The sequence below is a fragment of the Chenopodium album genome, chromosome 24, assembly GCF_948465745.1.
Source record: "Chenopodium album chromosome 24, dcCheAlbu1.1, whole genome shotgun sequence".
Lineage (NCBI taxonomy): Eukaryota > Viridiplantae > Streptophyta > Magnoliopsida > Caryophyllales > Amaranthaceae > Chenopodium > Chenopodium album.
The window spans coordinates 7,864,849-7,879,681 of record NC_137857.1 but is presented as its reverse complement, the minus strand read 5'-3'; the positions used below and the strand labels follow the sequence as shown (position 1 = coordinate 7,879,681).

At 32.4% G+C, this 14,833-nt stretch overlaps 1 protein-coding gene across 1 annotated transcript; it reads right to left on the bottom strand.

Moving 5' to 3' along the window:
• Positions 1 to 2,689: 2,689 nt before the first annotated feature.
• LOC145611307 (vanillin synthase, chloroplastic-like) lies at positions 2,690 to 8,576 on the bottom strand. Its single transcript, XM_081666627.1, has 8 exons — positions 8,310 to 8,576; positions 8,094 to 8,215; positions 5,937 to 6,052; positions 5,507 to 5,580; positions 5,167 to 5,431; positions 4,381 to 4,512; positions 3,765 to 3,900; positions 2,690 to 3,052 (listed from the first exon to the last, which is right to left on the bottom strand). Exons 1-8 carry the CDS (start codon positions 8,522 to 8,524, stop codon positions 3,012 to 3,014), a joined length of 1,101 nt encoding a protein of 366 aa, XP_081522753.1. The 5' UTR covers positions 8,525 to 8,576; the 3' UTR covers positions 2,690 to 3,011.
• Positions 8,577 to 14,833: the final 6,257 nt, after the last annotated feature.

Here is a 14,833-nt window from a genome sequence, read left to right as displayed (position 1 = left end):
AATAGTGTGAAGACCATATTAACTCTAAAAATGTTTTATTTACATTTATACCCCTATATTATATTTTGATGCCTTTGACCTCCTTCCTTTCTCCTCTAAGTTTTTTTCTGATCCATCTTCTCCTTTCAACAGTCTCAAGCCTCAATAAAAAGTGGAAGAAAACTCTTATGAATAGTGTGAAGACCATTTTAACCCTAAAAATGTTTATTTACATTTATACCCCTATTTTATATTTTGATGTCTTTGACCTCCTTCCTTTCTCCTCTATGTTTTTTTACTGATTCATCTTCTCCCAGTGTCAAGCCTCAATAATGTCTCTTCATTCTATTTCCTCTCTCTATTCACATCTTTTTCCATCATATTCTCCTTTCCTCTGTTGACATAGCCGCATAGATAAGTTTCCTATCCTATTCCGTTTTAGTTTATAACTTTGTGACAATTAATACACTACACGAAGCACTTCGTATCTAAATTCCTAGGAAATTATGTTTTAAGGTTTGGTTATTTTTTTTTTTCTTTGAATATTTTGGGTGTGATTTTGGTTAGATATATGTGGGTATTTTATGTGGGTTTAATTTTGCAATTATAATTGTTTTTGGGTTGATTGTTTTAATCAGTTTGTGATTTGGGTCAAATATGATTGGATGTGGTGGGAAAGATTACATTTGTTAGAAAGACATCTTCTAGCTTGGTGAATTTGAGAAGAAATATGAACAAAAGTTTTGTTAATTGTTGCTATCTGATAATAGAGGTGAATATTTTGATGATTGAGACTTGAGTGTGTTTTGATTGTACAGCTACTATTGGTGTCGAAGTTCATCCAATCCATTGGATTTCCATAATTTTCCCCTCCGTTGAAATTAGGAAAATTTGTAAATTACCATCCAAAAAGGGGTCCTGTTTTGAAATTACCACCCATTAAAAACTTTATTTTAAATAACCACCCACTAAATTAAAAAAAACATTTCAGATTACCACCTTTTTTTATTTTCCGGTGTAATTTCCGGTTGTGGGCCCCACCTTATTTACTTCCCTTCTTTTTTTTCTTCTTTTCTTCGACCTAACACTCTACTCTTCCATTAAACACAAAATACGGCTTCTCTCTCCAATTTCCTCATTGAATTCTTCAAAATTCATCAATTTTCCCTCTTTCTTCCTTTATTTCTCTGTCAAATTCTCAACCACTCCTATACAATTGAATCAAAACCCTATTTCTTCACTTTTTTTCCTGCAAATTGAATGCGTTGGGTGTACTTGCATGTACTGCTAAAGTCGCCTTCTTGAACTGTTCTGGGGACCAAAAGCGTGAACTTGAAGCTCCTGACAATTGCTGATGTCAATGGCGACTACTGAGGTAAGCAATTTTGACCCTATTCAATTGAATTTTGTATATGTATGTTGTTGATACAAATATGATACAATTATTCAACCTAATAAACAATCATTCAACAAATTTGGACAACATCACTCCAATTACCAGAAAAATAACAAAAACACCCAATTAGTTACTTCCACGAAACCTAATTTGTGAATTGAAGTTGGAGAATATATAAACAAGAGAAATCGGGGAGGAACGCAGTCAATTGAGTCAAATTAGCCGTTAATAGCCGTTATGTGGGGCCCTCAAACGGATATTACACCGGAAAATTAAAAAAGGTGGTAATCTGAAATGTTTTTTAATTTAATGGGTGGTTATTTAAAATAAAGTTTTTAATGGGTGATAATTTCAAAACAGGACCCCTTTTTGGGTGGTAAATTATGTATATGAAAGATTAACCATCACAGTGTAGCAGCAGTAAAAGGAACAAGTCAATTACTAACTAAATAGCTAATATGAACACATGAAGCATTGAACACTAATTAGATTTCACAAGCCAACTAATTAGGGTTCTTTTTTTTTTTTTTAAATTCTAGTTTATGGTTTAAAAAATGGAAACTTAGTTGATATAGGATGTGATTTAACATAATCCTATTTTTCACCGGGGAGGTTGTTAGGGAGCTTATAATGTGATACTTACGTGTCATACCTATATATACTTTAATTTGGTTTTAAGATAAGATTGTATTTTTTTGGGAAATTTTGTTGAAAATAGTCCAAATATGTTAAAATAGTTTCTTTTTATTTTGGCCCAAACCTTTTTATTTTATTTATTTCATTTATTATTTTAGCCCAATTAATAAATAAAAAATCAGAACTGGCCCGAAATTATCAATCGGCACTAAAAATGCTAAACGAAATTAGGGTTAAAAGTGAATTTAGACGGAAAAGTGGATTACAGAATCCCGCGTCACGGGATCTGTCCACCGTGTCACGGTAACCTGCCCCGTCTGACGGTGGGATTCCCCATGACACGGTGCCCCTGCTGTGACACGGGGCAATCCTGTGTTCTTACCGCGTAAACCCTTCACGCGCTTTCTTCCCCCGTACTCCAAATATTTCCTGCGTCACACAGTGGTCCACCGTGTCACGATAACATGTCCCGTGAAAACTTGTTAATTGAAGAGTTTATCTGTCATGGCCTCATTGGCATTCTTACAAATCATTCTATGTAAAGTAAAATAAGCCACAGACTCTAGAAAAATAATATTCAGTAAAAAAACAATTTTGGTTCAGTAATATTTCAGTTCAACAAAAATAATTTTAGTTTAATAAAATATAATTGTACGTTACCTTTACTACTTCACTTAATTACCTTGTATCAAATGAGCTTAATTTATTATTACCAACTCTGAACAGATACAACACAAGTACTTTTTTGAGACTCACCAATTTGGTACATCCCATATCCCACTATTCTATGTATGCTTTTGGAGAGTTCTTAATCTTCTTATATCAGAGTTATAAATATTTTATACAGAGTTGCTTCAAAGGAAATGACAATGATTTACAAGCAACACAGCCTAATATCATCAGCTATGTATAAGCAATCTGGTTGTAGCAACGTCCTCGAACTTTGAAACCAAAAGATAGCACAATTTGGAATCATTCTTCATGCTTTTTTAAAGGAGCTTCATGCTGATACAATGGGATATGATGCACATGTAGCAACACCTGTAACATGTTAAAGGAAGTTAATCCCAGTCAAGTCACAAATAACAAGGGCTAGAAACTCAATATGAACATAAAAATTTACTGTGTGTTTGAATAAGGGGGTATGGAGACAAGTGGGTGGAGAGGAGAGCAAGATAAAATAGGGCAGGATAATATTGGAGTGATCTATCTGCGTTGGAGACTAACGTCCTTTAGATAACCTGGTTAAAGCGGCCTGGATCCTCACTTTTACAAGTATGGATTTCACTTGCAAGAATCCTGGACTTTATATTTTTTGACTCTATACAGTTCACCCACCGCGTTTCCACCAATTATCAGCCTGTTCAGCTGACCTCAGAGGCTTCCGGTCATCCGGAGCAGCCTGATCTTTTCTAGGCCTCCTTCCCAACTGGAGCACAATCCTAACCTCCCTTTCCCTTAATTCTCTTTCCCACCCCTTATCAGTATACTTCCTTTCCCTTCAAATCTTTCTAAGATTTAATTTATTAAAGGCGGAAGGGAATTCCTTCCCTATCCCGATATCATATCCAAATAAGGAACACCAATCCCTCACTCATCCTCCCTTTTCCATCGCTCCAGTTCCTTCATCCAAACACACTATGAAGTACTACACACGTATCCATCATAGCAAAAGTTCAGGACGAGAATTTTTATAGTATGACTATGAGTATAGATTCTTTCACAAAAGTCATGGTCAGCTTATTTAACTTACCACACATGTTTTTGCCCATCTCCATCTTGAAGTATCCTTTGTCACCCCAATCTTCTCCCCATGAATTCTTGATAATCCAGTATGGGACCCCATCTTCCACCCCATACCCAACAGCAAGAACAGCATGGTTTACATCCTGCCAAGCAGACAATATTAGATGAGTGCAACATTATGAGAAAATGTGATACTAAGCATCGAATACATTCAAGCCTCAAAAAAAATTTGTACGCGTTACGTAACATATGGATGGGATATTCTATGTCAATTTTGTTCTTTCCTTGTAGCTTTCGTTCTTACATTCTGCTTTTAAAAATTTACTACTTTCTAGAGGAAGATCTTTTAATTTTCGACAACACAAAGAATTCATATGTTTCATTTTTTATTTTTTTTTGGGCGGCAACTGGAGATGAAGAGAGTAGAATAGAAAGAACTAGTGAATGTAGCTTTCACAACTAATGATCGATTGTAGGTTAATGACATGCAGAAGCTCCTACTTGCCCAAAAAGGAATTTTGTTTTTTTAAGTACCCAAAAATTTTTGAGCATAATTAATTATATGTATCTCATAAATTATGATAGCCTACACCCTAGGGTTATGCATTGATCTTAAAACTCACCATGGGAGCGCTGCCACAAGTTGTACTGGTGTAAACTCCCTCCTTATAGAACCTGAATCCATCAACAACCTCAAATGCGACACTCACAGGACGGACAAATGCCACAGCATCCTTGAGTTCATCTTCTGCTCCCTACACATGCCAAAAAGGTTGATAAAGTAAGAGAGATTGCTTGGTAAGGGGGGCAAGATAGTATAATATGCATGCCAAAATAGACTGTAGTAGAAGTGGGTACATGTACATCAAATAAAACATAACACACACACAATGAGCATTCCATTTAACCAACTATGGCATGCATCTTTCACATCTTTGTTCGCATGTTCATTTGTGAGACATTTCCAGTGACTTTGCTAACTAGTTCACATTCATTTGTGAGCATATTCAGATAATTTACAGTGCCCTCTCACTATGTAAACTTTACTACTGCAATTTAGGAATTTATATCTTTATTTGTATACTTTACTATTGTAGAGCATCCTAACATGGATTCTTCCGATAATATGAAACATGGGGTCATGGGTTACCAAATCAGCTCTATTAAAAAATAATTAATATTAAAAATTAAAAAATAAACGCTATAATATGAAGCTAACAAAAAAGCAGAAAAATTACATATTGTTGATTCCGTTTGAACTCTGAGAAAATATGATTTTTTTTTTTTTTTCATTTGAGGGAACCAAGATTATATGATTATTATTAATATGATTGTTAATTATAGTGTCACTCTATATCTGTGAATCAATAATCATAATGCAACAACAGCCAAGATTTTTAGTGACTTACAAGGGTGATATTAACGGAACCATGGACTTGCACACCAACATTTTGGGCTGAGAATTTACATTCACCGTCCTTTCCTGTGTATGGATAAGCCTCTTCAGTATCCAGGCCCCCATTGTACTTGATATATTCAAAAGCCTGTGAAGGCAAACCGCCATTGCAACCAAAATTGTTGAATGCACCAGCACAATCAACAAGCTGTTGCTCGGATAAGGAGACATTCTTCCCAAATGCCTGTGCATAAGCTGCCTCCAAAGCTCCAGTAGTACTGAGACGGCATAAAAAGTTAGTATACATGGTATGAATACCATACAAACATATAGATATATAAAGATAAGCAGACCTGAATGTCCAGCAAGATCCACAGTGGCCTTGATTTTTGACTGGGCTAACAATGCCCTTAGCTCTCCAGTCTTGCTGCAAATTCACAAGGGATTGAACTGACATGAGATTCTCAGAACAGACCGTCAATGGTGGGATTACAATATCATTTCTATTACGAATACACCCATTCTTACAAAATGGAAAGAAAATGACAACAAAATAATAAGTTTGGGAGAGGCCAAATTGTGTGCATCGAGCCTAATGATAACAGGTTCATAACTTCATAATAAAGAATTTTGTGAGAGACGTAGGGATAACAGTGTAGTCCATTCAATCTTGCTAAAATGGTAATTACAGGCTTTACAGCATTTACAGGCAACAAAACAAAAATGAAATCATATGTTTGGGGATATTGGGAATAGGTAAAGTGTTTTTCAATAAGAGTATACCGATGGAGGAGCAACAGCATGAGTCAACTTGTGACTTCCCTTGAGGGTGGCAGAGCAATTTTGAGCTGCTCCCAATCTATGCCTTTGAAACTCTTCCCACGTCCAATCAGCAAATTCTAGGTAACAGAATATGAAATGCTGGTCAATAGTTTGTCAGTTTAACAGCTGGATGTGTTGCAAATAAAATAGATAGTTAGAGGACTCATTCTATCAATATCAACCAAACATTTACAATGTATGTATATTTCCATGTATAAACACGAGGAATATTCCGGAATCCAGTGCCTTTTACTGCTAATTATGATGTGATGTTTAAAAAGACAGAAGTAAATAAAAGTTCAAGAACTCATCTAAACCATTATTGGCATCCTCATTATAATTAAGATTGCGATAAGAAAATTTGGCAACTTGTTTAAGAGGCACAATGGTTGGTGAAACTCGTATGCATTATAATGTTAATTCTATAGCAATTTTGTGCTATTAAATATATTCCCAGCATATAATAAAGTGCACCTCAATGCTAAAGCTCAAGGTGATAGGAATCAACTGCTTTTATTCAGCTAGGTGAAGCAATTTCAAAGAAGTGATGGAAATGAAGTTACTCAGTCACTGGAATGACATTTAAATCAGTTCAAGATTTTTAAAAAAAAAAAAAAAAAAAAAAAAAAAAAAAAAAAAAAACACTTCAATTCAGAAAACATCAGCTGAAGAGAAGAGTCCAAGGTTTTAACTTTAATAGACAGCTTGTCAAAGTTTATAGCCCATATCTCAACTTATATTTAGTTGTTAATTGAGATTGGTAATCTTTGAATGAGCTTATTTAGTTGTTAGTTGAACTTGGTAATCTTTGAATGAGCTTATTCAGACTTATTAAAAGACTAAACCTATATTCCTATGATCTTTTTTTTTTTTTTTTTTTTTTTTTTTTTGTGATTGAACAATGTCTTGAACTACCCAAGCTCGATTCACAAGAACAACAACTGCAATAAGTTCTTATAATGTTACTCAAGTTCAATTCACAGCAACAAGTTTCAATAAGTTCGGACAAGGTCAGGTAAGGAAAATACAGCCTAAATGTATAAAAACATTTACTACGTATCGATATGACAATAGATGCCTAATAGATGCTTAAATATTATGTTAGACAATAGATGATGGCATAGTAAGAAATTTATCCCAACTTAGCCTTGGATTATACTTAAAGATTTGTATTGACATGACACATGAGTTGATTTTAAGTCTAGTAAACCCACAAGGAACACATGCTCAAATGCTTAATTATGGCAACCTCTTCAATAAAAACATAAGTTCAAAGAAAATTACTTCAAAACACTTTAACAATTATAAGCCCCAAGTTGTATTGACATGTAAAATAAGCTAAATTTAACAAAGAAAAGGTTATGATAATATAAGCTAAATTTAATAAAAACATAAAGTGTATTTTTTATTGTAAGATGCAGATTATATCTAGTTATTACAAAGCTACTCTCATGTAGTGTAAGAATTTGTACATAGATAGAGCCACAAAAGATGGTGACAGCATTCGATCTGTATTAGACTATTAGTTATTGGTACTCTCACACCCGACACTATAATCAACTTAACTAGTCGACATCCACACATTATTAGTAGGGCTTGTTCTGATTGACTGAACTGAGGTGAGTTGAACTAAACTTATTAGAGCTGAACCAAACTGAACTGAATATTTTATGAGAGAAGGAAATTAAGAACTGAATTGAACTGAACGGAAAATAATCTAAAGAGAACAGGCCTTTAGTATCACATAATTCAATACTTTCATATTATATTGCCCTCGTGACTCATTCCAACCATGAAAATAATATAATTCAGATTAAATAAAATTCCAAACATAATAAAACACAAAGATATTAATATTAAAAAAAAATGGTGACAGCATTCGCCATTCGATCTGTATTAGTCATTAATACTCTTACACCCGATACTTTAATCAGCTAAGCTAGTGGACATCCATATATTAATAATAACACAATTCAATAATTCAGATTATATTGCCCTCGTAACTCATTCCGACCATATAGAGTACAATTCAGATTAAATTAAGCAAAATTTCCAAACACAAGAAAACACAAAGATAGTAAAATAACAATACAAAAAAAATGTAAATCATGAACTTACGATTAACATGAAGTTTATATGAAAGCGCCTTCTTATTAGACGATCTGATCAACTTCAAATTCTCCCGATAAATTTCAAATCTCGTTAACATCTCATGAGCAGTCTCGTACCTCTTCCCATGCCTAAAAAATCATCAAAAATTCATCAAAATTTCCACTTAAAAGTTCAAACAATCAATCAATCAATCAAAAAAAATTAACATTAAATTTAAAAAACCTGTGGATGAATCGAGCGAAGGAGAGAGCATGACGACTGTTACCGAGGAGAGAGAAAATGGAAGATTCAATGTCTTGTAAACCGTCTGATACTAATCTGATGGGATTTTCATCAGTGAAGGTCGATGATAAGGTTGTGGTTGCGAAGCAGGAGATTATGGCTGCTGCTACTAGTAGTAGGAGAGAGAAAGTTGGAGTAGAAGCAGAAGCAGCCATTGTTGTTTTTGAGAAGAAAAATGAGATGAGATGAAATGAAATGGGGGTTGAAATTTAAAGGGGTTGGAAAAACAGCAATTATTGGGTTTTTTTAGAAAATTATTTTTTTATTCTTTTTGAGAAAAATGGGGGTTTTATTTTATTTTTTAAATGGGTTTAGATAATTTAAAAGATTCTTGTTTTTTTATTATCCTATATTATGGGGGAAATAATGATCTGTTAAGGTGACATAGATACTGATGTGAGCAAGATAGTGATGGTTTTTTTTTTGTGAGCTTTGTTGGTTTGGAATTTGGAAAGTATTGAGATGGGATTTTGGTTGGGTTATTTGGAATTATTTTATGGAGATCTTACGTTATTTTTTAAGATTCTGCTTTAATGAGATTGTGAAACGGCATACTTTTTTTAGGTAATGTAACGAATAGTTGGAGGTAGCGACTGTAGAGAAAGGTTGTATGAAGGAAGAGAATAAGGCGGGTTGTTTAGTCGAAGAGAGATGAGTTGTGTATATGACGAGCTATGAGATGATGTAATGGTATTTCGATATTACTTATAATCCATCCTTAAAATTCTACATTCATGAGATTTTGAAGCAACATACTTTTTTAATCGTCATTGGCAAAACAGTGGCTTCAGCCACAATAGAGAAAGGTCATATGATGGGAGAGAAAATGTGGTTGTTTAATTACAACAGAATTGAGTTGCGTATAGGCAAGATATAAGATGACGAAATGTTGATAGCTAATGAAATACACTTTGGCGGTGCACCAATAACAATGGCGATGTCTAGAGAAGGATAATACAGTAAGCAAGATGGAAGTGAACATAAAGGAGAATGATAACAAGATTAACAACAAACACATTGATTGACTTCATAAACTTGAGGTATTCGTGTTTCACTAGCCTCATTTTTGGAAGTCTATTTATCTTTTTTTTTTTTTGAAGAAGAAATGGAAGTCTATTTATCTAAATGTAAAAAACTACTAAATAATAAATAAAGATTCCTTAAATAATGAATAAATAGACTAATCTAGTAAATTATCTATATTTTTATTTCAATCTAAATTTTGAAGAAAATTCTAAATTTTACATATCACCCTATCACACATTAATCGCTTTTCACCTGGGGAAAATATTTTTAAAAGTGCCCGAATGCACTATCTCTAAAATGGTGAACCAAAGGGTTTCCTCATAAATTTATTAAACGAGTTGATCTGAAAGTATTCTTAGGTGTACCTAACTACTCCCCCCGTCCCTAAATTACATTCCTCTTTGGAAATTTACACGGGAATTAAGGAGAAAAGAATAAGACAAATAACAATAATTAGATAATGCAATGGGAAGTACAAAGATAGAATAGTTATTACTCATGATATGTCATCAATCCTTTGAAAAAAAAAAGGACAAATCACATGCTCCTAATTGAAAATTTTTAACCAATCATATTCATTGTAATTTGGCACAAGGATTATGAGTGAAATTAGGTAAGGATGAGTGAGAAAGCATTAAATATAAAACAAAAAAAGAGAGTTGATTTACTAAAAAAACTTACCAAAGATAGAAAGGAGGAATGTAATTTTGGAATACCAAAAATAGAAAGGAGGAATGTAATTTAGGGACGGAGGGAGTATTGAAAATTCTACGTACTATGCATTAGGGTGTCATCCGAATGATTCAGTTGCTTTTTAAAAAGAACTAAAATTAGCTATTTGAAATATTCGCTCTTTAATTTAAGGAGATTTGTTGATCATTTATCATATATATTAATCTCTTTTGATTTGTGTATAATTCTCTATATTTCAGTTTTTTGAATTTTTAGAAATACAAAAGAGTATTTTAGAGAGATAAATAGAATTTTTAGAGAGAGAATTTTACTAACAGAGAAAAATTGCGGTACATAATGAATTTCATTATAAAAATATAATACGATACACCATTTAATGGTAATAGGTCTCTCACTAGAAATTGTTCTCTTTGATACATCCCTTTCCTTATTATCCAAGATTCACCTTAAATTTGTCAAATACAAGTATATACTCCCTAGCAAATTTTCGTTGATAAATGATAGAAAATCAAGTACACGAATCTTGGAAGAGACAAAGCCATCATATACACAAATACAATGTCCAACTCTATTGGATTGACATGGAGATATTTTTGCAGGATGATTTTTGATTATTGCTTCATTAATATTCATAAATTTTGGCATTGATTTTTTTTTTTTTTTTTTTTTTTAATTTTTTTTGGTATGCTTAATTACTGTGATCAGGAATTGAGGATTCGTGCTTAGTGGTTTAGTTACAAACTTTAAAGTAGCAACATTTTTGAAGTCCAAATTCGCCTGCCCATCACCATCAACTTTTCTTATCAAATCTTTCATTTTAGTGTTTTAAATTACACTATAATTGAAATTTCATACTAATTTAAGTAAGAGTATTTCATCCTTCTACGCAATTGTTTTTTTAACTTTTAGTTAATGATGAATCTATTTTGAGTCTCTTTTAAGGCAATTTCTAAAACGTACGAGGTTACATAGATATGATGAGGTAAATTTGATGAAAAAAAAAATCCATATAATGTAGATATAATGACAATCAAATTACTAAAGATTTGTTCAGTTCACTTTTTTTTTAAGGAGATAGTTCAATACATTTTTTTTATTAAAAATAAAAAATAAAAATTCTTGGCTAATCATGAATAATTTTGGCTAATAAGATATCCAATCATGTGTACATTTAGCATCAAAATTAAAATCAAAGTTGTTAAGTTCATATAAGGGCCTGTTCACATTTACTTAATTTCAGTTCAGTTCAGTTCAGCTCCAATCAGTTCAGTTCAGTTCAGTTCAGTTCCAATCAGTTCAGTTCAGTTCAGCTCTTAATTTCCCTCTCACATAAAATATTCATTTCAGCTCAATTCAGTTCAGTTCAGTTCCAATCAGTTCAGTTCAGTTCAGCTCCAATCAGTTCAGTTCAGTTCAGTTCAGTTCAGCTCAGTTTAGTAAATATGATCAGGCCCTAAGTTTAGGTAAACAAAACACACCCTAAGAAAACACATAAGCAAGTGTTGTCACCACAACCCAATTCTCACCATCGTTTATATTATTAAAGTTTTCTTAAGTAGAACTACCTTATATGACTAAAACTCCACATGACCTGAGACAACTTGGTTCGATAAGAAATCTAAGCCTTATAACTTTTATATGAGTGCCGGGGTAGAGGGGTGTTAGTGTATAGGATCCCCATTTGTGGCCATTGTTTGTGGTATCATAAGAAAGTAAATTATACTTGTAACTTTGTAAGTGAGAAAGTGAATTATACTTGTAACTTTGTAAGTGAATGAACGCGTCATAAGAAGAAGTTATGAAAACCGCTTCTTATTTTTCTCTACGACCTAGCTTTTATTTTTGAACTCTCTAGAAACTTTTAGTTTTTTACGAGGAAGTCATAATCTTTGTTTCTTTTAGGGCCTGTTCTCATTGACTAACTCAGCTAAACTGAACTGAACTGAGCTAAACTGAACCGAAATGAATATTTTATAAGAGAAGGAAATTAGGAGCTGAACTGAACTGAACTGAACTGAAGCTGAACTGAATTGAACTGAATTGAAAATAAACATATGAGAACAGACCCTTAAGAATTACTTAGAATTACAAAACTTAGCAAGACTTTCGATTACAATCAAATAACCCTGTAAAAATTATTCTTTTGGTTACAATAAAATACTTCATATGAGTATTAAATCACGTACTCCCTTCGTGTTTTTTTAAGTGTTACAATTTAACCGGCACATAGTTTAGATAATTTAATTGACTTACATAAAATAAGAGGTAAATGGGGTAATTGGAGTATTAAAAAATTGTAAAAAAAAAAATAATGGGGTTAACATTTTATTGAAAAGTAATAAATGTGAGAGGAAAGATATAATAAAATAGTAGTAGTAATTTTTATCGTAGTTTTGTAAGAATGATGCAGCAAGCTGTAATTTTAGTTCCGATTCTTGTAAAACAACCCAGAATGGCAGAATCTGTCATCTTAAGAGGATCCTATAAAATGCCTCCAAAAAGTCCAGTATCATTTTATAAGGTCTACAATTAGCAAATTAAATCATACTTTGGGCTAGTATTGCTTTCATTGGACCACATTATGCCGCCCAATTTTATTTTATTTATTTTTCTCAACGACGTCGTTGGATTATATAATTGGGCCGACAGAGAACTGAGGATGATGCTGGATTTACACACTGAATTTTGGCCCCAAACTAAAATTTTGAAAGTAGCTTACACTAATATTTTAGGATAACCAATTAACCATACTTTAAAATCCAAATGGAATTGTGGCATAATTCCATGTATCCTTATAATTTTGTTAAGGAATTCCTTAGCTGTCACGGCATAATAATGATAACAGTTTTCCCTACCAAAAATATTTTTAAATTTGTTGTATGGACTCCTTTTGTTTTATGTAGTAGGTTGTTCGCCACACTTGTCAATGCACAAGTTTAATTATAAATATATATGGTAATATGTACTCTGGAGTACAATTACGAATTAACATCTGATTTCTTAACTTACAAGTATTATCAATTAAAAAAAAAATATTAAGACCAAACCCATAATAATATACGTATGTCACAATAACATTTCATTTCTATGTGTTCATATGAAAATGCAGCCAAAGTTAATGTATAAATAGTGAAAATATCAAATTGTTGCAAGTACTCTTTAAAAAAAGATATTAGTCGCTAAATTGAGTACAATTAGCTTTTATCGAGCTGGACCGGGCTTTTAAGATGGTCGTCCGTCCCATTCCGCTGTATACTCATCTCTTCTTGACATGTTGTGTCGGAGAATTTGAAAACCATAAGCTCAAAAAACACGTACTATAGTAGTATAGTGTATAAGTGTGTACTGCAGGCATTCTTTCCTAACGTAGAAAAGTATGAAAGGAACGTTTTTCATATCTAAAAAAGAATTTTCTAAGTAAGTTTGGTTAAATTCCATTGATAAGATATGGTGGTTGCATTGTGGTTTGATAATTTGATACACTTAGTAGTTCATCCAAAACTTTTGACTTACCTTGATAATTACGGTTCCAACTAATTATGATTATTGTGTGAAAGTTGTGTAGAATATTCATAGTAAAAATATCTCTACGTAGTGGCTGCTACTGTTGTTTTCATATCAATCATATGATACATCATACATACTTAAATCGTTATTAGAACTTTTTGCAAATTATACGTAAGCTATGATCTATAATCTAAAATTTTCAAAAGGAAATTTTGTCAAGAACTATCAATTAAAGCGCGTGTTTTGAAAACAAGTACCTATTAAAAATTTTTTTTAAAAGAACTACTACAAAGTTGTAAAAAGTTTAAGTAGCACTACCACTCTAATAATTCCAAGTAGAATATTTGGCATGTAGGTTCCACTTTTTACCTTTACCTCATAAAATCATCATCTAAATTGACTAAATTACCCTTTATAAAGGTAAAAAGTGATAAAAAATGAGACTCAAATACCAGAGATTCTAGTCAAAATTGTTAGAATGGTAGTGCTACTTAAACTTTTTATAACTTTATGGTAGTTCTTTTAAAAAACTTTTTTAATAGGTAGTTGTTTTCAAAATACGTGATTTAATTGGTAGTTATTGATAAAATTTCCTTTCCAAAAAACGTAAGCTTAAGTATAATGACGATACAAAGTCTTTTACCCATCTTTAATTAGTGCAATTGTGGGTCTTTCTTCTCATATGTGAGACAAGATCTTTAATTTTAGGGTTACAATATCTTCTCATATCTTACTATTAATGATAAATATATTCTCCCATGTAGGATTGTAATCCGTGGCTATTCTCATTGCATAGCATAGGTTATATACAATTACAATCATCCTAGGAAATACACAAGAGCCTAGGGAATGAATACATACTAAATACATCAAGCTAATATAGACATACATTGTACATGATCTAATATCCCAAAAAAAAAATATATGTAAAAATAAGTCATCACACCATGAATTATACCTAGGTGCATCCAGCACCCCAAACTTTAATTAGTAGCTGCCCTATCTGGTACATCTCTAACTATAGATTAAAGCGCAACTCATGTCATAATTACCCTTTAATTACCAGAATTGTCTCAGTTTGAATGTCAAAATTACTCAATAATAACACGCGTTGCATCCTAAACAATAGTTTGGGTGTTTGGTGCTTAAATAAATTAACGTTAAAAAAATAAATAAATAAAAAAGGTCTTATAACGACCGTTGTCTCATTATAGAAAACTTTTTACTTGAGGTTGTAG

What these genes read in the sequence shown, in the direction of transcription:
- LOC145611307 (XM_081666627.1), bottom strand. Translation starts at nt 8,524, where the DNA reads ATGGCTGCTTCTGCTTCTACTCCAACTTTCTCTCTCCTACTACTAGTA. An exon ending in ATGCTGTTGCTCCTCCATCG is followed by an intron (nt 5,581 to 5,936) that starts GTATACTCTTAT and finishes GTGAATTTGCAG; the next exon opens with CAAGACTGGAGAGCTAAGGG. An exon ending in GGATCTTGCTGGACATTCAG is followed by an intron (nt 5,432 to 5,506) that starts GTCTGCTTATCT and finishes ATGCCGTCTCAG; the next exon opens with TACTACTGGAGCTTTGGAGG.